The following is a 24,260-nucleotide window of genomic DNA, read 5'->3' on the forward strand; positions in this document are numbered from 1 at the left end:
TTGCAAACGCCTGAATGTCGATATTTAACTCAAAAGGACTGAAAAGGTGTGGTTAACCTTAAATTGAGTAACATGTTTGAAAACGTTTCTGTTCATAGCAAGCTTCAAATGCTTCCATGCGTGTATAGGCTGTGATAGACCCAAATAAAAATAATCACCAAAAGCGGGCCGCAGAAAACTCTTATCTCACTGTAATTGTGAGATAAGTGTTTGGTCTGTGCCTGGTTTATGTCTATGTCTGGTGTGTCGCAATTGTATCAAGCACTATGAAATGGAAGATTCCGGCGTGACATTCATGAGCAGATAGCCCTTAATTAAAACCATTTTTATTTCATTTTTAAACAAACCAAAAAGAAAGGATTTTACAGAATTTTGAATTTATTACAAAATCTGGGCCATTTTTTTTCTCCACGGACAAACATTCTACATTTGTACAGATCGATCAATTACCTTTTCTTTTATGTAAATCACATAATGGGAGGAGTAGGAGTACAGAGCATTAAAGCATTCAAGCCTGCTCAAACCCACCAGAAAAAGTGATGTACAAAATCGAGGCATATTCAAAAACGACAACATTCATGATGGTGCAAAAGGTGGTATTAGAAATGCCTTGGATACAATTTTGTCAATTGTGAAAATAATGCAATTCTAATGCATCCTTCAGAGGTAATGTTGCACCACAATGGTTGCACTCCAGGAACAGAAAGAAAAAAAATACCTTCCAAAACTGCCCATCATTTCATAACTTAAAATCCCCCACCCAAACCAAATTACTTTTTTAAAAAAGGAGAAGCAACTAAAGCAGAACCTACAATGATCCGGTTACAGCCTACCCAGCACCTAGCATTGATTACTTTGTAACATATCAGGTATTCTTGGCTTTGGGATAACACCCAAAGTAGTGCAGTTTCAACTCAAGAACTACGAAGTCTAATTATTTATTTTCCAAGAACTTTGAAGTGGCTTGATGTGAAGCTGATACATTTTGTGAACGTTCTGAAATTGCTAAACTTCCAGGGGCAATTATAGGCGAAATCATACATTTGAGCATAAGGGTGTTAAACTGTTTAGCCGTGCTGACAAAATAATAAAGTGAAACCAGCGATATCTAGCATGGCTTGCTATTGACTGGGTCTTTCACTAGAAGCCTTTCTATGTACATTTACACACTTATATGGGGACCCTTGATTAATATCCCTTGCGTTTCAAGCCTTTTAAATGGTGCATTCATTTTTGTCCTGTTTGCAATGGTCATCGTCCAGAAGAGGCTCCGGTAACCGGTCCGACGATGACCCCTGACCCCTTTCATGGCTGTCCATCAGTGCGCATTATAAGTTAAATTCCCATCCATTTTCACCCATTACTTTAAATTTCTGAACCAAACGGTCATTCACGCTAACGTACATCTTCATAAGCAATGTATTCAATAGTAATCCAGGTATACAACTACTCAGTAAAAGAAATGGTGGCGGGTGAAGGGGTTGTTAATGACAAGGCTGAGGTGGGGCGGGGAAGAATGTTTTTGAGTTCAAAATGAATACAATTGTTATACAACCACATTAGTAAATATGGAATAAACCAGGGGAAAAGAAAATTACGAGAAAAAAAAGACTCCATTACGCCGTGGTGCATTGGGGCCGTCACCTTGTCTCCTTTCTAAAGAGAAAGTAACCATCTTGGAGGTGAAGAGAACAGTAGCGCACACAGAAGGAGGAGGGGGGGGGACGCTTAACACGTTACACCACTCGCCGGACCTCAAAGAACCTCTTCAGGTAGTAAATCTGTCCGAGGGTCATGGCAACGAGCACGAGAGCTTCGAAGAAGGACCACAGCACCACTCTGCTGTTTGTGTTGTCGTTGACTAGGAAGAGAGGGGAAAATGGACATGCATCAGTATTTATCTCTCTGAAATTCAACCCCCTCTGTATGTCTGCTGTGCTGAACTCACTGGCTCTGTGTATCCTCTCCCGGACCTCCATGTACTCCTGCTCGTGTTTCACAGCCGTCATGGCCACAGCAAGCTCGTTGATCATCTCCTCCAGCTTGTTTTGGTGGGCTAAAAAAAATACAGAACGCAAACAGTCGTTCACTAAAGAGGCGGTTTTAACGGATCAAAACAAGCACAGCCAAAATCAATGCGTGTAATTACGTTCTCGCCGTGTAAAAAAACACTACCCGTGCATAAAGACAGATACACCCACTATTGTAAATGCTCTACTAGGGGAAACCTGCCCTTTTCACACGTTCCACAAACCATTCAAATAATACGTGTTTTCACTCATAAATGTATAGCACTCAATGTTAGTTCACACTGCAGGGCCACAGCAGTGGTTAACTAGAGTTCGGTGCAGTGTGTCACACAAGCAAAAAAGAAAAGAAATAGAAAGCATGTTTATCATGTCCTGCAGCCTACCGTCCCAGCTGTCACCACCTAGAAAGAGTAAAACAGTTCCCAAGGAAAGGTTAAGCAAGGAAGGAAGAAGAAGGAAAGGAAACGGAATCAAAGACGGAAAGGGGGGAGGGGGGGTGAAGCACGGATATATAAAGTAGGACATGAGAGTTCAGTCTCGTAAAAGAAAAGAAAAATACGCAACTACCTTCCGTTTCCATGTCTTGTCCTTTGGGCGCCTCGCCAATGTCGATGGTGAACATGACGATCTTGGGTGTCATAGTGGACATCTTGTTGCTGAAGCAGAACTTATAGATACCATCCATATGTGCAGCAACGGAGTACTTTCCGCTGGACTCACGGTCTCCTTTGTAAATCTGTTTACCGTCAGGACCAGTTATCTGCAAATGAAACAATAGCATATTGGCAGGGCATTTTTAATTGCTGCCGAGGAATACACATACACACACACACGCACACACACACAAACACACACACAGGCTCGGTGATATCACATTGGTGATAACATATGGCGCGGTTTAGGCGTTCAAATGAACATCAATATGCACATCATCACAGCTATGTTGTCAACGGGGGTAGCCTACTGCAACGTTCTCTTCAGAAATCATATTTTCATAATGAAAATGAACAGTGATGACAGGACTATATGACAGGTGAAGGATAAACACCGGGGCTAATTTTAGCACCACTTAGCCACTAGCTAGCACTTCCTATAGTGAACATCGTAAGAAACGCCATCGACAGCCTCAAAGTAATGTTAATCACGCATATAACTGCAGTCCTAACTTAATGGTCTTATGACCCAGGCACCGATCGTGGCAAATTAAGGCAATGCCAAGACATTCAGGGCACTTAGGTTCCCAACACCGCGCTGTCCACACTTGAGGCCTTGAAACACACAAGTTTAAAGAAGAATCCTCCAATTAAGTTATGGTTGCATCTCACCTCAACATCAATGTCCAGAAAACCCCCTTCAGCCACTTCAAACATAAGACCCATTTTGGTTCCGGAGTTGACCCGCTCGTAGAAGCACTCTTCTGCATGGGCGTCTATGCTAACGAAATACCCCGACGCAGTGGACGACAAGACGGCCAGAAGCACAACGAGCTCCGACAAAGTGAACATTTTTGGACTTTGTACGGTAGAGTTAAGTCAATTTATAACGATATTTTGTTGTCCTGTCACAAAAATAACCCAGGACCGATGTTATATTGAGCACAAGGGCACCGGTTCTGAACCTATTTGGCTAGTCTGTGGTTGCAGGAAAGCTCTCTGACCAGTGATAGCGCAGCGAGCGCATTGATGCTGTGTGATTGCCACGTACTATACGGATTTACACGGCAAGCAGAGAGGGACAAATCTACTAAGGGCTTCACAGCTCATAGGGTCAAAAATGTTAATAATAGTTCTGTAAAATAGTGCATTAATAAATATGTAAATAATGGTCAATTTATATTATGTTGACTATTATTTATCAATAACAATATTATTATTATTTTTGTTATATTGCATAAAGTACATTGGCTGACATTGTTTTAAGTGTCCAATATTGTTGTTCTTTCACCTTGTATAATACTTACCTAAGTTCAGATGTACAATATCATTGTAAAGCTGATTTAACTGCTGACAATAATGTCGAAGTCACTTTTTGTGTGTACGCTTGTGTGTTTTCAAGTTGTATCGAAATTATAAACTTCTTCCATATCTAATGAAAATTGTCTAAAAGTGTTTTATGAAGGAAAGCATGTGGATCTGAATTAAAGAATGAGAGGTGAATCCAACATTATGGATTAAAATCAGTGTGTGTTGGTATTGACTGCTAACAGACCAAGACGGTCATCCTAACGTATGAAATATGAAAATAAAAATGCTCAGAAAATGTGTATTATTGATTTTAATCAAGAGGGGTTATTCTAAATACATGGAAAATATTTGTCTGCGAAGCTTGTTTTGGTTGCCTCCTAAGTTTTCCAGTTTCCCTGTTTCCGAGGGCCAGTAGATTTCCCGAACGCATCCCGAGCTGTCGAAACGTTGTATCGTAGCGCGCCTGCGCACGGAGAAAGTGATAGGCCTCTTTAATATAACTCACTTAGGACGCCGGTTGGCCGAGGCCCTGTTGTTTTTCATTACAAGGGAGGGGCTCCGGTGGACTGTGGCTACACTGGACGATAAATCACACGAACCCTTTATTGTGTCGCATGTTTGGTGACGTCCAATTATCGACTTGTTCTGAAGTCTCTGGGGCCGAGGCCTAGAGACTTTTCCTAGCTAACGTTATTAACATTTCCAGTCACTGCCAGTATTTTGATGCGGGTTCTGACTGGGTGTGGACTAATGAAGCGCTTTTTTGTGTGAGGAAAGGCGTCAATAGTTGAAAACGTCCGCCAGCTAGTAAAAGCATTAAAACTCCTAGCGAGGAAGTGAGGAGCGAAAAAAATGACATCTCGAAGGTAAGGGGACCAGAAAACAGTGTTATGGGGACTAGCGTCTGTTGGGCTCGTAAACAACACTGGTCGGTGGCAAACCTTCTGGTACATTGATCGTGCATCGTGTTCCTCTTCCTACAGAAGCGTACCAAGCATTCAATAAGGATGTGAACCGGTAACTTAGTACATAGGTTTAATGAAGGCTACATAACTGTCGACCGAAGACCACTTGGTAGTACACACTTAAACAATCACACACAACACGCATGCAAAGTAGTTATTCGGTGCTTCTAGCCCTAAAGCACAGCAGGACTGCTCTATTGTGGTGGTAGTCTCCATGCTACGGTATTGTCTGCTGATGATTCCACATCCATACATTTATTGTCAGTGTTTTCATTTTCAAGCCAGGGAATACGGACATGACGTAGAGCTAGGTATCAGGCGTTGAGGTTGAACTTAAATATGTAATCGATAGGGACGATAGTGCCTGCATGTGTAACGTTATATATATATATATATATATATATATATATATATTTATATATATGCAACCGAGACATTTAACTTGTTATCGTATGGTTAGGTGGTTCCACCCGAACATCACCGGCGTGGAGGCTGAGAATCTGCTGTTGACTCGCGGAGTGGATGGGAGCTTCTTGGCCAGACCGAGTAAAAGTAACCCAGGCGACTTTACTCTCTCAGTACGGTAAGCAGTATTACCCGGGAAGTTTGGATCATCCTTCTCCCACTTCCTAATAAGGGTATACAACAAATATGTTGGGCAACACACACTCAATGTCATCGTGGGCCTCCAATGTTAAAATATGTCCTACAGCCCATTCAAATAGAAATAAGCTCTGACCAAGATGCTTTTCTGTTGGTTTATTAGCTGATTTGACCCTGAGTCACGGTCCTTTTTTAAAAATCAAGAAATGAATACTCGCAAAAAATTGAAGCCCACATGTTTCTGAGAATTGTTACTCCCTGTGGCTAGAGACTTTCATGAAGCATTATGAATTACACGCTTTCAGTTATGCGCCTGGCAGTCTTTTAACATTAGACATTATGCCAACATGGCCAACTTTATTTTATGATCGCTTCAACCTGTTCTATCAGCTGCCCCTCAATTAGATTCAGCTTGTTTATTTAAGTAACAGCATTGTTCACCTGCAATAATTGCAGGTGAACTTATTTACTTGATATGTTTAGTGGTTAATCTTTCCCCTATAGAGCATCATTTAAAATCCCAAACCAACATTCATTCCTTATCATGGGCCATTGGTTCATCCATCGTTTTTATATATCTCATTTTACTCCTGTCAACCCCCACCTAAATAGTATGATTTTGATTTTGTTTGCTTTCTATTGCATATTTTAAAAGGAACCAGACAGGTCAAAAGTTACTTTTAGCAAGGTTGAATTGTTTAGGCGCTCACCGAAGTCTACCCCTCATTGAGACAATGCTATGTTTTATGGAAAATCATAAAGTCAGTCAATCATAAAGTTAGTCATTACAAGTGCTAAGTCGTGTGCTAGGAGCTTGACATGCTACCACCTTTTTGTTAAAAATGTTAGTTATAGAGCTCAACCCCTAAGTACTACAAATGACTGTTTGTTTGGATTTGATCTATTCAGTCATTGATGTTTGACATTAAATAGGGGTCAGACATTATAGTCCTCTGTGTGTGTGGTATTAAATGTAAAACAAAAAAAACATATTTTAAGCGTACGGTTTCTTGACTTGAAGTCCGTCATTTAACTTTGTTTTCCCAGTTCTGTAGCCCCCCACACAGCATGGTAATATCAACAGTTTTCACAAATACAGTTGATGAAACATGGCTGACCAAACATGACAGATATGTGCCGTTTTAGATTCAACCCCCGAGTTAGTAACTTCCTCCCACGCTTAAGGATCCTGTTTTTATTTTTAAACCTTGCATCATTTACATTGAAGATTACATTTTAGCTGACACTTCAAGGCCCTGTTATTTTTTAATCCAACGTCTATATTCATCACCAAGCAACCTCGACCACCATACCCCCAAATAAAAGTAACTTAAATGTCAGGTTCAAATTTATAATTACATCCTTCATAATGTTAAATGTTTGGAGAGACAAGAGATTCTGCTTAGGCACTCTTTTTACAGTAGGTCTTTTATAGAAGGGGGAAAAAAGGCATTCATTGACTTGATATTCACTTTATTATGAAGAGCTGCTTGTTAGCCCGCTGTGGAACAATGGATCTCTTAATGCTGTGCAGGAGAAATGGCGCCGTGACCCACATTAAGATCCAGAACACTGGGGACTACTACGATCTCTATGGCGGGGAGAAGTTCGCAACGTTGGCGGAGCTGGTGCAGTATTACATGGAGCACCACGGGCAGCTCAAGGAGAAGAACGGAGACGTCATCGAGCTCAAGTACCCACTCAACTGTGCCGACCCCACCTCAGAAAGGTGAGTGGGAATGGTATGCGTGTGTGGGTGAGCGCGCGTCTGTGCATGAGAGGGAGACATGGAGCATAGGCTGCGCCAGGCCACCTGACTTGTTTCATTGATTTGAATGGCTGTTGGTTCTTGACTTTTCGGTTTTGGGGAGATAAATATACAGACTCTGAGCAACATGTCGGAAGTTCTTCATGCAACGAAAATATGCAATCTTTATCAAAACTTTGCCCGAGTTACTGTACTAATGAAAATTCACGCGTTTCTTATCAAACTTTGAACTTTCTTTGGTTCATTGATTTATTTAAATCTGCATTATAGCCTTGTTTCCACAAGAAAATTTCTGCATTCTACAACCATTTAGAATTTCAACTGTTTTATCAAGAGTCGATACTCATACGATCACACAAAAGGTAAAACGTGCTCACAGCCGTCCAAACTCAGGGTGGGTTTACAAGAGAATCAAAGCCAAATAGTCACAAACCATCTGTGTCCTTGTTTCAATGTTATGGTTATTTGGACTTAAGAAGTGTGATTTGAAAGTAAAATGTAATTCATTATTTCTGTCCTTTTTAAATCTATGATTATATCCAAAGCGACAGGAATTATTTTAGATACTTCTCATTCAGGAGCAGGGTGGGGTAAGGCTTCTCTCGAAAGGTAAACTGCGGGCGTTGGAACTGGAGAATCTTTTGTCAGTCTAGAACCCTAACCACTATACTCTCTAGCCCCTTGTCATTTGATTAATCTTCAAACAATGCTCGTGTGTGTGTGTGTGTGTGTGTGTGTGTGTGTGTGTGTGTGTGTGTGTGTGTGTGTGTGTGTGTGTGTGTGTGTGTGTGTGTGTGTGTGTGTGTGTGTGTGTGTGTGTGTGTGTGTGCGCGTGTGCGGTCAGATGGTTCCACGGTCACCTGTCGGGCCGGGAGGCCGAGAAGCTGCTGACGGAGAAGGGTAAGAACGGCAGCTTCCTGGTGAGGGAGAGCCAGAGTCACCCGGGAGACTTTGTCCTGTCTGTGCGCACCGGGGACGACAAGACGGACAGCGCTGACAACAAACCCAAAGTCACCCACGTCATGATCCGCTGTCAGGTAAGCCCCTCTGTGTTTTAAGCCAGTGGTCTTCTAGCAGTGGGTCCTGCCCCATACGGAGCTCCAAGTGGAACGTGCACAATAAATAGTGTACTAAAATATATAAACAGTATGCATGCATAGTACCCGCTGTGTTTTTTCAGTTGAGCGTTGTTTTTTTTAAAGGGGAAATAGCGTGTCTAAGAAAAATATACATTGAGAACTGTTCATTATTTCACTTTTTGGACATGGGCAGGAAATCTGTATTGCTTATTTTACTGCACAGAATATCGGGAGGGTGCTGGGCCAGTAGCTACACAAGTGGGTCATGGCATGGATAAGTTATTGTTTTCAAGTCTCCAGAAAGGTTAATTTCCTAGTTTTGAACGTTGATAGAATATTGCATGGGTTTTAGTCTCCTACAATGTTAAAGAGGGAATCCCAGTATTTTGTATTGAAGTGACTGCAAGGCCATGGTTAGAGTTTGCGTCTGACTGAGTTTCATTAACTTAGAAGTGAGATGACACTTCTTCACTTCCTCCAGGAGGAAATTAAAATAAGAAATGGAGAAGAAGAAGAAGAAAGATGTTGACCAATAAACCGTATCAGGGTCAAGTCCGCCCTGGAGTCTAGTTCGCTATAACACTGTAGCAAAGCATCAGCATAAGCATGGGAAGACATTATATGTTTTGACAGCGATATATGTAAAGACCCATGTGTTTGTGTGTGGTGTCTCTACAGCAAGACATGTATGACGTAGGTGGTGGGGAGAAGTTTGACTCACTCACAGACCTTGTGGAGCACTACAAGAAGAACCCCATGGTGGAGACACTGGGAACCGTGCTCCAGCTCAAACAGGTACCACCACCAGACTACCCATGGGTGGCCATCTCGGCGCGCCTGCCCTTGTTTAGAACTGAGCCGGAAGTGGCCTGAAATCTAAATGGTCTCATACAGATATTCTCACAGTGGATTTCACTCCCTAAGAGCTGATGGATGACTGTGCCATCTTTTTCCCCCAAATTACACTCAAATATGGCTCTTAATTCTAACCTGCAGCACATTTGATCTCATAAATAATTCACAGTAGCTCTGGCTAAAAGCCGGCTGCATTATGATGTACTGATGACGTCGCTGTGCTCCCCAGCCGCTCAACACGACCCGCATCAACGCTGCAGAGATCGAGAGCCGCGTGAGGGAGCTGAGCAAGCTGGCCGAGGCCACGGACAAGGTCAAACAGGGCTTCTGGGAGGAGTTCGAGGTAAGGGCCCGCACAAGGATGGGGTGCCGGATTGGTCATACCTTTCTCTCATTCAATGAATGAATGAGTTTGTGAACGACTGACTTGGTTACTTCAATTAATGAGCTCTCCCTCATGTCATGATGCCCACTGTACCCACTTTCTCTCCACTTAGACGCTGCAACAGCAAGAGTGCAAGTTACTGTACAGTCGCAAGGAGGGCCAGCGGGCAGAGAACAAGAATAAGAACCGCTACAAAAACATCCTTCCCTGTAAGGAACTCCATCCTGTTCTCCTAACTCACCTGAGATCCTGTTTATCCTTAATCTGAATGAGTTCACCTTGAAGCTAAATTACATATGAATTCACGTGAATTCTGTGCAATCTTAACACAAATTTTGCTAAACTTTCTGTAGTATCTTCATCTGTATATGAATTCACCTGTACTCTCTGTGGTATCTTAATTTTAATATGAATTCACCTGACCTGTCATCTTAATGATGACAGGTTATGCATCACCTGAACTCTTAGTGTTATCTCAACCTTAACCCGGATTCACCTGACGTGCCTGTATGATCCCAGTATGTTAACAGGGGTTGTGTGTTGGTCTCCCCTCTCCTCTGCAGTCGACCACACGCGCGTGGTGCTCAACGACGGCGATGACACTGAGGCGGGCTCCGACTACATCAACGCTAATCTCATCATGGTTGTGACTGACATCATGGTAACTCTACTCTACCCTCCACACACACAAACACTCTGACGCATGCACATACAGTACATGCATATACACACACAAAATAACCCCCTGGTTTATTATTCTGTACATTAAACAATTCTTGCATTGGTAAATGTCAGGTTCAGATTCGATGAGATTCTTAAGTGTTGAAAGAACCATTTTCCAAACTTGAAGTTGGTGTATAGAATTATCGAAATACTTTTCTTAAGTCTTAACTGGGGGTCATTACAGTGAAGTATATGAACATTTTAAGTATCAAACTAGTCGCATATCTTCTTATCAGGATTAATACAATACAGTCCAAAGACGATAAATGATGACATAGAATTATTGACCTGCCCTAATTCGTCGTGTGTGTGTGTGTGTGTACAGCCCGAGCTGGAGTCCAAGTCAAACAGCACCAAGCTGAAGAAGAGCTACATCGCCACGCAGGGCTGCCTGCAGAACACCATCAGCGACTTCTGGAGGATGGTGTTCCAGGAGAACTCTAGGGTCATCGTCATGACGACCAAGGAGGTGGAGAGGGGAAAGGTAAGCCCAGGCCAAAGACTACAATGTTCGTTATGTTATCTAACTATTGTGTTGAAGAAAGCATTTCAGCAATATTTTTGAGTGCCCCACATTTTTTCTTTAAATATATATTTTGTTTTACACATCAGTTTAGTGAAAATATCATTCTTTATTTTGTTATTTGTGTAGCAGTGCGCTTTTTTAATAATCAACTTAAACACAAATGATTTCAAAGATAGACAATTATGCAATGAGTGGCATGAAGGATCTGTATGATTTGCATACAAGGTATTTCCAACGATCCTTTGCCAGTAAAATATGAATGAACACGCAAACAATTGGAATAAGATTCTAGGGAAGAAATCGAAAGCATGTTTTTTGCAACTTAATGTGTGAGGTACTACCAGTAAAAAGTGTCTATTCCTCTCCCAGAGTTAATGTGTAAAGTTCTGCTAGTAAAACTTACATTCATCTTCCAGAGTAAATGTGTGAAGTACTAGCAGTGAAACGTTTACATTATATATTCATCTTTTAGAGTAAATGTGTGAAGTACTAGCAGTGAGACGTTTATATATATTTATCTTCTAGAGTAAATGTGTCAAGTACTAGCAGTGAAACGCTTATATATATATATATATATATATATATATATATATATATTCATCTTCCAGAGTAAATGTGTGAAGTACGAGCAGTGAAACGTTTATATATATTCATCTTCTAGAGTAAATGTGTGAAGTTGTACCAGTAAAACCTATATATTCTTCTTCTAAAGTAAACGGGGCAGTACTAGAGGAAAAACGTATACGTATTCATCTTCTAGAATAAATGTGTGCAGTACTACCAGTAACTCTTATCTATATGTATTCATCTTCCAGAGTAAGTGTGTGAAATACTGGCCGGACGTGTCGGCCCTGAAGGAGTACGGAGCCATGCGGGTCCGAAACGTCAAGGAGACAGCCGCCCACGACTACACGCTCAGAGAACTCAAACTATCCAAGGTTGGACAGGTAAGAGGCTCATCACCCTCTTGTAATGTGAGCTTGTCGTTACAAGTTCATCACATTACCTACTCCAGCGCTGGAGACCGGCAGTTCCACACGCGACCACAGGAGGTCATGTGCCACCATGTTAGGAGGGACTGTAAATGGGGTGCATTGATATAGCCCTTATCTAACATGTGGCCAATTAGAGTCCTTTACGATTACCCAGTCATCCATTCAAACCCACAACCGTCTACTGATGCACTGTATACTGATGATTGCATGGTGGTGTCCATGCAAGGAAACATCCAGCTGGTCGAGAGCGCTTAGGGGGAGGTGTCTTCATCAGGGACACCTCAACACTTTGCTAAGAAGAGCCCTGGGCAGATCCAGTACCCCTTCCAGTTGCGAAACCGGTCACTCTACGACTGCTGCTTGTGTTCTTAAGGATAGCGCCGTGGTCTTAAGGATAGCGCCGTGTTCTTAAGGATAGCGCCGTGTTCTTAAGGATAGCGCCGTGTTCTTAAGGATAGCGCCGTGGTCTTAAGGATAGCGCAGTGGTCTTAAGGATAGCGCAGTGGTCTTAAGGAAAGCGCCGTGTTCTTAAGGATAGCGCCGTGGTCTTAAGGATAGCGCAGTGGTCTTAAGGATAGCGCAGTGGTCTTAAGGATAGCGCAGTGTTTTTAAGGATAGAGCCTTGGTCTTAAGGATAGCGCCGTGTTCTTAAGGATAGCGCAGTGGTCTTAAGGATAGCGCGTGTTCTTAAAGATAGCGCCGTGTTCTTAAGGATAGCGCCGTGTTCTTAAGGATAGCGCCGTGGTCTTAAGGATAGCGCCGTGGTCTTAAGGATAGCGCCGTGGTCTTAAGGATAGCGCCGTGGTCTTAAGGATAGCGCAGTGGTCTTAAGGATAGCGCAGTGGTCTTAAGGATAGCGCAGTGGTCTTAAGGATAGCGCCGTGGTCTTAAGGATAGCGCCGTGTTCTTAAAGGTGACATATTATACCTCCAGGTGTGAGTGAGTAGCCGTTACAAGCTGTTTTGACATCGCAAGTGGGCGTGTCCACCTAGATGTATGACGGCTAGATGAGCAACGTTTGCTACAGTCCACTGGGTAGGCTGGTAGACTGATCTATCCAGCACACATCTAGGTGGACACGCCCACTTGTGATGTCAGAAGAGGCAGAATTTCAAAATGGCTTGTACCGGCTAATCACTCACACTTGGTGGTATAATATGTTACCTTTTAAGAAAACCACACTATTATTAATGATTATTATTACTATTGAGTAAAACTCAATAGTAATAAAAAAGCTTTGAGGACTGTGTACCAATGCACTGAAGTAGAGCTCACACTGTAACTCTGGGCTTCTACCTGACTGTAACAGGGGAACACGGAGCGGACCGTTTGGCAGTACCACTTCCGGGCCTGGCCCGACCACGGCGTGCCCACCGACCCCGGAGGTGTGCTGGACTTCCTGGAGGAGGTCAACCTGAAACAAGAGAGCATCCTGGAGGCTGGCCCCATAGCGGTGCACTGCAGGTATACAGACACCCAGAGCCTAAAGTATGCCGTTACACTCCCTCCCCATACAGCAGGGCTGCGCTACCTGAGCCCGGGGACACCTGGGTGTGGGAGACTGGTGACTTCTAGGCTATTCAATGTTTTTTTTGCATTGAACTTTGGGGTGACGATGTATACGATTGACTTTTATTTATATATATATATATATATATATATATATATATATATATATATATATATATATATATATATATATATATATATATATATATATATTGCTCATCTAGCCGTCATACATCTAGGTGGACACGCCCACTTGCGATGTCAAAACAGCTTGTAACGGCTACTCACTCACACCTGGAGGTATAATATGTCACCTTTAAGAACACGGCGCCTCTCTCTCTCTCTCTCTCTCTCTCTCTCTCTCTCTCTCTCTCTCTCTCTCTCTCTCTCTCTCTCTCTCTCTCTCTCTCTCTCTCTCTCTCTCTCTCTCTCTCTCTCTCTCTCTCTCTCTCTCTCTCTCTCTCTCTCTCTAAAAAAAACTAAAATGATCTAGATATCTGCAGTACATACTGATGGCTACACACAACGACAATCCCATGCATACAATTTCACCCTGTACCTGATATATTGTCTTCAGACATTTTTACTCAATTTACACCATCCTGGTGTACAATCTGTTTCCTTGTAGTGGCTGTAGTTACTCCAGAGGGCGTCCTTGACCTGTGTAGAGGAGTATCAAATGACAGGCATTAGCGGAGCTTATGTCTTCAGCTGCAAAATAAACCAAACGAAAAGCTGCAAAATAAACCAAACGAAAGAAGAGGGCTAAAAACAGTATTCATATTGGCAGATTTTAGAGGAGCGTTGAGCAGCTGGGTTCTGCCACGACCCTAGCGCGTTGACTTTGGCCGCTGGTTGTTATTGAGTGAAAGCTGGCACCCACAGTGAGTTGTAGGGGCGAGGTTAAGCGGCCTTAATGTTATTATTTTGAGACTGTCAAGTAATTGGTATCAACCAAGAGGGTCGCAGGTCGTACACATTGTCACCTTTTAATGTTTTGGAATAGAGGAGGTCCCCTGGAGTATATAAACCACTGCCTGGTTCTGGATTCAAGATTAGATCAAAAATACTTTATTATGATTATTGAGGCACGTTTGATATGATGGAATATAAGTTGTGTGAGTTCCCATTTCTTTAGACCTAGGAACGTGGTCACGGGCCGTAGGCGGTTGATGTATTGATCGCCCGTGATGTAATGATTTCTCATTTTCTTCCTCTCTAGTGCTGGGATTGGACGAACAGGCACCTTCATCGTGATCGACATCCTAATAGATGTGATAAGAGAAAAAGGTACGGATATGTCAACTACATTGTTTTGTATTTTTCAGTATGTAGAACTGCTTTTACAATGCAAACCATTTTACTAGGTAACCACCATTTAAGAAAATGTCATAATGTATTGGTTAACACTGTATAGTTCAGGCTACCCAGCTAACTTTACCCTTCAGCCTTATTTCTCCCACAAAAAAAACCCTAGTTCCTGTACCAACTGTAAGATGGGGACACTTTCAAAGGTTATAATCCTTTTTTTCAGTCAAATGTTTTTCTATTGGATCAAGTGAGAATGTTTGACATTTGCTCCTATGGAACTCAATGTGTCAGTTTCTTCTAAAAACTTGTCTGTCATGTGCAGATTATCAATTTTCCTTTAACTCTGAGGCTGAATTTCCCCTGCTAAGTAGATACTTTACTTATCCTTTAAGTGGAAGAGTATCACAGTGGACCTCATTTACCCAGCAAAGTTAGAAAAGCTGGACTTTGGATAGAGATGATCCCTGGGTAAGGCTCAGGGAGACCGTGGGGATGTTAAGCGTTGACACCCAATGCTTTGTGTCCTGAAGGGGTGGACTGTGACATCGACGTGCCCAAGACCATCCAGATGGTGCGCTCCCAGCGCTCTGGGATGGTGCAGACCGAGGCCCAGTACCGCTTCATCTACATGGCCGTGCAGCACTACATCGAGACCCTGCAGAGACGCATCGAGGAGGAGCAGGTGGGATCCTGGCATTAATGACTTCAAAAGGGTGGACCTCTGTTAGCAGTCCACCTTTTCATTGAATATGGTCATTGTCCTGCTAACGTGCTGCACTTCCGATTATCGTAGGAAGGGTTACTCCATTTAATGTGGTATTTGTTATAAAATATAATTTAAGTTAGTTGTCTTTAAAGTATTTTATTTTGGCAGCTTTTCAATGCAACGGTCATAATGATTAACACATTTTTAAAATTAGTGGGCTGAATTTATTACATTTCTATTTGGAAGAAATGCCCTTTATTAAGACCTCTAACCTTTGACCCGAGGGGCACGTTGTCTACTCTCCACCTCGCCACCGTGGTTTCCTCACACCGTCCTCCCTTGTTGCCGTCTTTGCAGAAGAGCAAGATCAAGGGGCGCGAGTACACCAACATCAAGTACTCTATGCTGGACCTGACCGGAGAGCAGAGCCCCCTGCCGCCCTGCACGCCAATCCCAACGCCCATCTGCACAGAGTGAGTCCCGTGTGTGTGTGTGTGTGTGTGTGTGTGTGTGTGTGTGTGTGTGTGTGTGTGTGTGTGTGTGTGTGTGTGTGTGTGTGTGTGTGTGTGTGTGTGTGTGTGTGTGTGTGTGTGTGTGTGTGTGTGTGTGTGTGTCCCACCCAATGCAAAGCTTTCAAGGAATCTTCGTTGTGGCGTACAACTAACGTGTGTGTGTGTCTGCGTTTGCGTGTGCAGAATGAGGGAGGACAGCTCCAGGGTGTATGAGAACGTGGGTCTGATGCAGCAGCAGAAGAGCTTCAGATGAGGGGCCGCAGGGAACCCGGCGAGCCACCATTTCCAGGTAAACACACCGCAACGACGACATCCAATCGAAACCCACCACCTCTGACGGAGCTCTGGCCAATCACAGCCCTGGATTGTCTTTTTCCCCTCGTCCTCCAGGAACCTGACACCTGAACGATTTTTGCCAGCCACACCTTGACGCCTGAGACTTGAAACCGTGTTGCGGACATGGAACAATAGAAAACAATGGAAAACAACATGACATCGACGAGAGAGAGGGGAGGGGGAGAGAGGGCAAGAGGGAGGGAGGGAGAGAGGAGGGAGGGAGAGAGGTAGACCTAACACCAGAGCCTCTCTGCCCCTCTACCCCCTGCTCTAGGTGTATTCTAAACCACTGTGATTGTCAGAGGAGCCTCCTTGGAAGGGGGGCGGCCGCGCTAAAAACCCAACCTTAACCACGGTGTGGGGGTCGCCTTCTAAACCCACCCCCACCCCCGCAACAAGGGCTGCATCTAGCGAACGATCCACCACCGCGGGAATGTCCACCAAGCCCCCCTCCCCACCGCGACCGCCCACACCCCCTGACTAACATTATGCCCTTTTTTGTTTTTGTTTTTCTGTGTACTTACTCTTGTCTGTTTATTATGGTGTTTTTATAATTAACCAAAGGAAATGTACGCCAATTTAGATTTTAGTTGAAAAGAAAGGAGGTTTGTCGAGAGGTAAAGACGTCGGCTCGTGCCGAATCCACCGATGATTTCGTTCAACATCTCCTCGCAGATATCTTTTCCGCCCGGTTGGCCTTCTCAGCGGTGACGCGGCATGGCCGTCGATAGTTTTTTCGCTGAGGAGGAAGAAGCATAATAGTCCCCCCGACACCACTGGGGAATGTAGTTTTACCTGTATTTTATAGACCAATGTAAACGATTGAAGCATCACTGACCGGCCGCGTTGTGTGTTTCTATAGTAACAGTTGTATCATATGCTAACCTCACTCGCCCTCCTACACATGAGGATGTATGTCTCTCAAGAACTGCCTTGGAACGAAAGCTGATCCATTCAGACTTTTGGCCAGTCTTAAGACTTTTACCCTTTCTTTTTTCCGGTTGCACCGCCCCCCCAGAGTGAGGTCGTCTTTGTTCCGATGGAACCGTCCGTCTGTCACCATTCCCTTCAGCTCAAGCCGAGTGTCCTTAACGCTATGTTCTGTTGCTGCTTCTGCGCAGCATCACCGCCACTACTTCAAGCCTTGTTACGCCATCATGGATACATGAAACAATAATGTTAGGGATAGAAGGAATGTATAATCTTCATAATATTCATGCATCCCCCCCGTGCCCCCGTATCCTCCCCCTAACACTCCTGCACTTCTAGTCGTTCATTTCTTGACACTTAAAAATGGGTTTTCAGTCGAGGTGTGATTCTCCGTCGGTGTGTTACTCACTAGAGCTTGCGGGCAACGCCATGGGCACACCGCTGCCAAAAGATGAGTTGGGTTATTGGTTTTCATTTTTAAATCGTATTACATTGTTTTCTTTCCGCTCTTCACCGAGTGAAGGAGGCCCGTTTCGCTGCCTGTTCGGAGCGTACCTCCACATGTATTTCATTTCCACGGTCGCTGTCTGACGTTGTCGCGGTGACATTTACCAAGAGTTTTTTTTTGTCATTTTGTCGCCGTGGTGATGGGACTTTAAAGGGCCCCACTCAAACAAACAACCCCACCCCAATGTTTACACACACACACACACACACACACACACACACACACACACACACACACACACACACACACACACACACACACACACACACACACACACACACACACACACTGCATTAAACATTCGAGATGGCGGTTTTATATGCCATTGGTGCCCCATCGGTTACTAGTAGTATTTTTATTTTTACTTATGAAATGTCGTCACACTAAAAGCATTAAACTGTTTTTTGATAGAGAACCGAGTACTTTACCAGTGAGCTGCAGTATTCCTGGGAACGATGAATCCAGGGCTGATACTATATGTGCATTATTATTATTATGGTTGTTGTTGTTCTAACTGATGAAGACTCGCCGACCCACTTCATTCTCAGATGTCGGCTGTACATTGTCATTTTTTTTTTTCTGCTCATTTGCTCCATTCGTGTTTTTGTGATGTTATTTGCGCCTTGGGGGTGGGGGGGGAAAGTCAGTCTTTCTGACGATATTTTGAGTCTGTGCGACATCTCCCCTGGAAAGAAACGTCTCAAGGGAATATTCTGGAGCGGGGAGAGGATGTACGGACTCCTGGCCGACCCGCCTTAAGGGGCCGTTCTCAACACTCACTCATCCAGGGTTCAGAGGCCTTTCCACCCCCCCCCCTCCCCAACCCCGGAGGCTTCCTCCTCCCACGGGGAGGCGGGTGTGGGTCCACCCTCTCCAAGGAGCCGGCCGGATCTCCACCTTAAATCAGTGTTTCTTCACGGCTGGCCGCTTCCCTCCAGCACAACACCACCCTAACGCTCGTCTCAAAGGGACTCCTTGAAGCCTGAATCCATTTCTGTACGACACAACGTATTCTCTTTAGTTCCTTCTCGTCTTAAATCATACGCATTGAGTTGACTGAGCTTCTACGTGCTACTGTCCCGTCTGCAGGTTTTTCAGTTCTTCCTCTTCATTTGTTGTTATCGTTAGGATGTATGAGTCTGTCTGTCTGTCCGTCCGTTTCGCGTGTCCTTCTGCTGTTTAGTGGCCTTGTCCTTGTGGTGTTTTTTTGTCTCGTCTTTATGTCCGGAGGTGTTGCTCTGTACGGCCATGGCCATCTTTGTGAGACACTCACACTCCTGGATGACTTGGCTTTTCTTTTTTTAATTCACAGAACATTGAAAAAACGCATTCTTTATAATTATTATTAATATTATAAGCAATTACAATGCATAGATGTGCCTTCTATGCATATGCTTATGTGTATGTGATAGCTATTGAAAACAACACAGTGCTCTTTAGATCATTCAAGAACTCGTAACACATTAATGTGAATTTTGTCATCCTGAACATCACCTGAACAAAAAGAAGAGGAGGAACCGTGATTGCAATGCAAACAAACTATATTTTTTAACATGTATATTGTACATGAGTACCTGGTAGAGGACAATGTACTTACCAAGCATATCTACTTGCCAATAAGATATAATGTATGTATATTCCTACAGGACAGGTTTCTCTCTGACAAAGAGAGGCGTCTCCCTTGCAAAACACTTATGAGGTTTATTGTATTGTATGACTTTCAATGCAGTTAACCATGTTAACTTCAATAACAATAAATGGCTAGCTCATGCCTCATTCATTTGTGTGGTGGTTTGTGTGTGCATGCACTAATTCAGTTTTGGACCATTACAAACTAACTGATTTAATTAGGAATAAGCTAAAGGCCAAAACTAAAATGAACACAATGAATCCATGGATGTTGAGTTTGTTTGCTCTGATGATTTGACATGCACAAAGTTATAATAGTTATAGGAATGGAGGCTACAGAAAAATGTAAATATTTGCAAGATATTCTAAATGCATCTGATAATCCCATTTGTGGTGCAGTGTTTCAAAGAAATGTTACCTAAAAGCATCCTATCACCTAACTCAATAAATGTTATTTAGAACTTTGAAACCCATTTAACGTCTTGAACAATGGATCGTGTTGTCTTTTGTCAAGGATAACAAATTTCAAAGCCCTCAAGACTGAGCTGAGCTCTCTATTGGTTTAGCATAATCCAGTTATAACAGAGAACCCCATATAACAAAAACAATGGAACTGACCTGATTCTTGTGGATAATTACATTGTCAAAACAAAACCAAGAAAGCTCCAGCCAGAGGCAAAAATAAATCTTACGAAATATTTGGATTTTCTGGTAGACTTAACTAGCAAACGTACTGGGTAGCTATTCTCTTCTGTTCACAGTGCTAATAGGACATTCTGTGTTAGGTCAATCTTGTGAGAATTTACAGCTGCGAGGAATATATTTTGAAGACATTCTGCAGTGTGGACAATCTTTGAGAACATTCTGCAGTGTGTAAAACCATGTGAGGACATCCTGTTTGGACGCTCTGCTGTGAGGACGTACTTCTGGAAGGACAGCCTTATGATGACCACCACATACTCCATAATGCAGATATTTCTTGTTGTCATCATCTGTGTTCTCCTCTGGCTGAAACTGAAGCCCCGGAGGCCCAAGCATTTCCCTCCAGGCCCCGATCCTGTTCCAGTATTTGGGAATATACTCCAGCTGAGCACGACAAACCCACTGAGGGACCTCAACAAGGTATTTGGTGATACTTTGGTACTTCAGATTCTGATTATGCTAGAGCACCTCCCTTTATAATAAAATATTGTATTTATTCTTCTGTTGTAATGTACCGGTAATAAAGTACATTAGTATTATATTTCTATATCATAACTGATGTCTCTTCTAGTTTGCCAGGCATTATGGCAACGTGTACAGTCTGTTCCTTGGCAACAGGCCGGCAGTGTTTCTGCACGGACTGCAGGTCATCAGGCAGGCTCTGGTGACTCAGGGAGCAGACTTCGCCGGCCGGCCCCAGGGCCTGATGATCAACCATGTGACGGAGAATAAAGGTTGGCTCTGGCCTCCTCCGTATCTCCCTAGCGGTCTTCACAGAGGAGATGACTGATTTATAAATGACATATCCTCAAAATTGTATGCGTCTTCAATGTATGATGATCATTTGGATAGAGAGCGTAAATCATTATTGTAAATAATAAAACATGAAGATAAAAAGGCGATCTGTAAAAGCCCCTAAAGGAGTTTAGTATCTTGGCATGTCTCTGCTCTGAAAGCCCAGTGTTGTTCAGCTGTACTTCCTCCTCCCACCTCTAGGGCTGATCATGGCCAACTATGGGCCAACATGGAAGGAACACAGGCGCTTTGCCCTGGCCTCCATGAAGACCTTTGGTCTGGGTAAAAAGACCATGGAGAACAAGATCTTGGAGGAGACCCATCACATCTGCAGCCACTTAGAAAACCATCTGGGTAAGTAAGCTGCTGTAAGGGCTCCTATTTGACCACCAGGTGTGAGGTGGGTTATTCAACGAGCCTTTTCAGCCATTTATGACATCACAAGAGGGAGTGTCCACCCAGATGTAAGATATATTGATCAACCAATCAGGCACCTCCCTGACTCAACCAACGTGTATCTCCCACTTGTGATGTCAGAAATTGATACATTTTGGAAATGGCATGTTATCACGGCCCTTTAATAACCTCAACATCACTTTTTGTGGTCGATTTGATTTTATGTCCTTTTTTGTGCTTAGGGGATCCAGTGGATCCTTCGTTTCTGATCCACAGCGCCTCGTCCAACGTGATCTGCTCTGTCCTGTTTGGAGAGCGTTTTGAGTACAAAGACGAGATGCACAAGCTCATCATCAACAGCTTCAAGGAGAACGCTCAGGTGGCCAATGGGGCCTGGGCAGCAGTAAGTTAGCAGCACCGCGACAGATGGGCTTATCCATGGAGATTATTCCCATGATGCACTGCTTTCTCCTAGGGCTGTACTGTTCCTCAAAGATCCCCTATTTTACCACCAGGTGTTGTGTCAATGATGAATTCAGTTTTGAAGTTTAATATTCCCCCATTTAAGGCTCCTTGACCTCAATAGCTCATTGAGAGCTGATTTATTTCAATCAATCATTGGACAATGTCTCACACATATTTCCATATGTGTGAGACAGGTTCTCCTTATACTCAGTTGAATATCAATATCAGTGACCTAATCGTGTAAAACACGGTCCAAAGTCCAGTCTTCAGGCCAAGACTGATCTGACGGTAATCTGTCCTGTTTCAACAATCTAATTCGTCAAACTGACTCTGCTCTCCAATAGATCTACGATGGGTTCCCGGCTTTGCGAGGGCTTCCACTGCCCTTCCAGAAGGTATTCAAGAACTTTGACATCATAAAGAATCATGTCAGGGGCGTCGTGAAGCAGCACAAGTCCTCCCGAGTCCCCGGAGAACAGCGAGATGTCATTGACTGCTATCTGGATGAGATGGAGAAGGTGTGGCCTTCAGCAAGTTTTCTACTCTAACTTGCTCTCCCAAATGGCTTCTTGCAGAGACTTGTGTGCCTAAGATCTCCATGTGAATGCTTGCTCTCACCCCTCGTCCATGGGTGCATTCTGATTGTCCTCCACTAGTTCATACTGCGAAAAATCTCCAGGTGTCCGGCTTGAAAGCTATTGTACCAACTAACTGAGGTTGCTCAGCTCCTTCATGCTAAAGTAAATGAACATGAGGAAAGATTCATCGTAAAACACCCCATGTTTGACATTTGTCTTTCACTATTAGAGTACACAAGATGGCTGCCTGTTGGAGGAGGAGCGGTTAGTCATGCTGCTGCTTGACCTTCACTTCGCCGCCACCGACACCACGGCCAACACCATCCTCTCTGGCATCCTCTACCTGGCCACGCACAGGGACATACAGGGTGAGCCTCTGTCTCCACCCCGACCGGCACAACGCTTTAGCCAACAACTAGCTAATGATGCTAACGATGCACAGTATGTACCTTTGACAACATATTTCATGCCTCATTAACCACTTGTGGTCTTTTTTCTCCTCTGTTCAACCCTTTTGTTCAAAATTATCCAATGTTTTTATTTGGCAAGACTAGATATCCACTAAGGACAAAACCGTGCTCTGAACCGCTACATTCATAACGTCCAACCATTCCAAACCGAGTCCATCGTGGCAGGGTGAAAGGTCACACTGTTCAGCCTTGAGCTCCTCCTTCATCCACATGTTCCTCCCCCCCCCCCCCCCCCCCCCCCCCCCAGCCCGCTGTCAGAGGGAGTTGGACGAGGGCCTGGCGGGCCGCGTCGGCATTTCATTTGAAGATCGCCACAGGATGCCGTTTGTGATGGCCACCCTCCACGAGACGGTGCGTGTGGCCAACATCGCCCCAGTGGGGGTGTTCCACGCCACTACCAGGGACACCACGCTGAAGGGCTACCGCATCCCAGAGGTGGGGGACGTGGGACACGTGTTCACGGGTGGTGAGGGTGTTTGACTGCCGACAATGCTTTTGGTGAAAGCATCATCTATTGTTGTAACTCAATGCTACAAATAGTTGAGGTAAATAAATACTGTATGCATACATTGGTACACATGAACACATGCACATTACTACGAACATGGGTGGTTGAGCTCATTGACCACGCACACACATATTGACACGCTGTCTCTCTTACACACGTTAGAGTATGTGGCTGATCTACTACGTTATTAAGTGTGTCCTCTCCTTCACTTTCATTTTTCTTCCAAAAAGTCATTGCATTCCTACCACTTCACCCGTGTGTTTCTTGGGACCAGGGGACTCTGGTGATTACCAACCTGACTTCTGTGCTGTCTGAGGGCCCCCACTGGGAGAGACCATCAGACTTCTATCCTCCACACTTCTTAGATCAGGACGGAAGCTTCCGGAAGCCTGAGGCCTACCTGGCATTTTCTGCTGGTAAATAACTACTTTCCCCCCTGTGACAAACATTACATCGAGATTGTATAGTATGTATATATTCTAAAAATAATGAGTCAAATCTTTTCATCCCTTGTGTTTTGGGAATTTACCTTGCCCTTAATCTCGGTCTGTTCTTTAAGCATGCCCAAAGCATTTATGAATCTGATTTTAACAAGCGATCCTGACTTGGCCTAAAAGTAAACATTGTTTGCCATTTTTGTTTGCATAATTATAGTCGTGCGCCATATTAGGATATTTTTAGAAGATAACTTCTGTTGTCTTGGGATTACAAGTCTCAGCATCGGCTCCTGTGAGTAATGATGTGTTTGCATAACTTGTGCTTAATTATGTAAATGTGTGATGAAAGAATCAGTCATTCGCCTTGGGCAAACAGATGCATTTTAATAAGCAAACTGCTAAATTTAACCAAAAGTACAAAGAAACCGGATATTTACCCTGGTTTGAGCTGAATGCTTTTACAACTAATTTAACGATTAGCAGTGTGGCGTATAGCCAGTTCAGGAGCAGATGCACAAAGACCATACCCCCCCCCCAAAAAAACACACATACACAAACACACGCATGCAAACACA

General features: G+C 43.7%; 3 protein-coding genes across 3 annotated transcripts in view; 2 read left to right on the top strand and 1 right to left on the bottom strand.

Annotated features, from left to right (window-relative positions):
- Positions 1–308: 308 nt before the first annotated feature.
- On the bottom strand, positions 309–3,728 carry tmed2 (transmembrane p24 trafficking protein 2). The gene is made up of 4 exons (XM_030341837.1): positions 3,356–3,728; positions 2,598–2,790; positions 1,949–2,056; positions 309–1,861 (listed from the first exon to the last, which is right to left on the bottom strand). Exons 1-4 carry the CDS (start codon positions 3,533–3,535, stop codon positions 1,737–1,739), a joined length of 606 nt encoding a protein of 201 aa, XP_030197697.1. The 5' UTR covers positions 3,536–3,728; the 3' UTR covers positions 309–1,736.
- Positions 3,729–4,485: 757 nt separating this feature from the next.
- Positions 4,486–19,481, top strand: ptpn11a (protein tyrosine phosphatase non-receptor type 11a). The gene is made up of 16 exons (XM_030341513.1): positions 4,486–4,860; positions 5,420–5,542; positions 7,097–7,291; positions 8,175–8,367; positions 9,088–9,204; positions 9,494–9,607; positions 9,762–9,858; positions 10,213–10,310; positions 10,698–10,856; positions 11,714–11,845; positions 13,203–13,357; positions 14,625–14,692; positions 15,244–15,395; positions 15,777–15,892; positions 16,115–16,220; positions 16,322–19,481. The coding sequence occupies exons 1-15, from the start codon at positions 4,847–4,849 to the stop codon at positions 16,182–16,184; spliced, it is 1,803 nt and encodes a 600-aa protein (XP_030197373.1). The 5' UTR covers positions 4,486–4,846; the 3' UTR covers positions 16,185–16,220; positions 16,322–19,481.
- Positions 19,482–19,763: 282 nt separating this feature from the next.
- LOC115532050 (cytochrome P450 2C5-like) overlaps positions 19,764–24,260 on the top strand; it is a 5,036-nt gene continuing 539 nt past the window's right edge. Inside the window, exons 1-8 of the mRNA XM_030341514.1 lie at positions 19,764–20,456; positions 20,608–20,770; positions 21,033–21,185; positions 21,470–21,630; positions 22,037–22,210; positions 22,500–22,638; positions 22,988–23,175; positions 23,523–23,664. Of these exons, the coding sequence (XP_030197374.1) occupies positions 20,277–20,456; positions 20,608–20,770; positions 21,033–21,185; positions 21,470–21,630; positions 22,037–22,210; positions 22,500–22,638; positions 22,988–23,175; positions 23,523–23,664 (1,300 nt within the window). The 5' untranslated portion in view covers positions 19,764–20,276. The remainder of the gene's footprint in view (positions 20,457–20,607; positions 20,771–21,032; positions 21,186–21,469; positions 21,631–22,036; positions 22,211–22,499; positions 22,639–22,987; positions 23,176–23,522; positions 23,665–24,260) is intronic.

This window comes from Gadus morhua, chromosome 19 (assembly GCF_902167405.1).
Source record: "Gadus morhua chromosome 19, gadMor3.0, whole genome shotgun sequence".
Lineage (NCBI taxonomy): Eukaryota > Metazoa > Chordata > Actinopteri > Gadiformes > Gadidae > Gadus > Gadus morhua.

What these genes read in the sequence shown, in the direction of transcription:
- ptpn11a (XM_030341513.1), top strand. An exon ending in CCGTGCTCCAGCTCAAACAG is followed by an intron (nt 9,205 to 9,493) that starts GTACCACCACCA and finishes TGTGCTCCCCAG; the next exon opens with CCGCTCAACACGACCCGCAT. An exon ending in AGATGTGATAAGAGAAAAAG is followed by an intron (nt 14,693 to 15,243) that starts GTACGGATATGT and finishes TGTGTCCTGAAG; the next exon opens with GGGTGGACTGTGACATCGAC.
- tmed2 (XM_030341837.1), bottom strand. Translation starts at nt 3,535, where the DNA reads ATGTTCACTTTGTCGGAGCTCGTTGTGCTTCTGGCCGTCTTGTCGTCC. An exon ending in TTCTGGACATTGATGTTGAG is followed by an intron (nt 2,791 to 3,355) that starts GTGAGATGCAAC and finishes TTTCATTTGCAG; the next exon opens with ATAACTGGTCCTGACGGTAA. An exon ending in ACAAGACATGGAAACGGAAG is followed by an intron (nt 2,057 to 2,597) that starts GTAGTTGCGTAT and finishes TATTTTTTTTAG; the next exon opens with CCCACCAAAACAAGCTGGAG.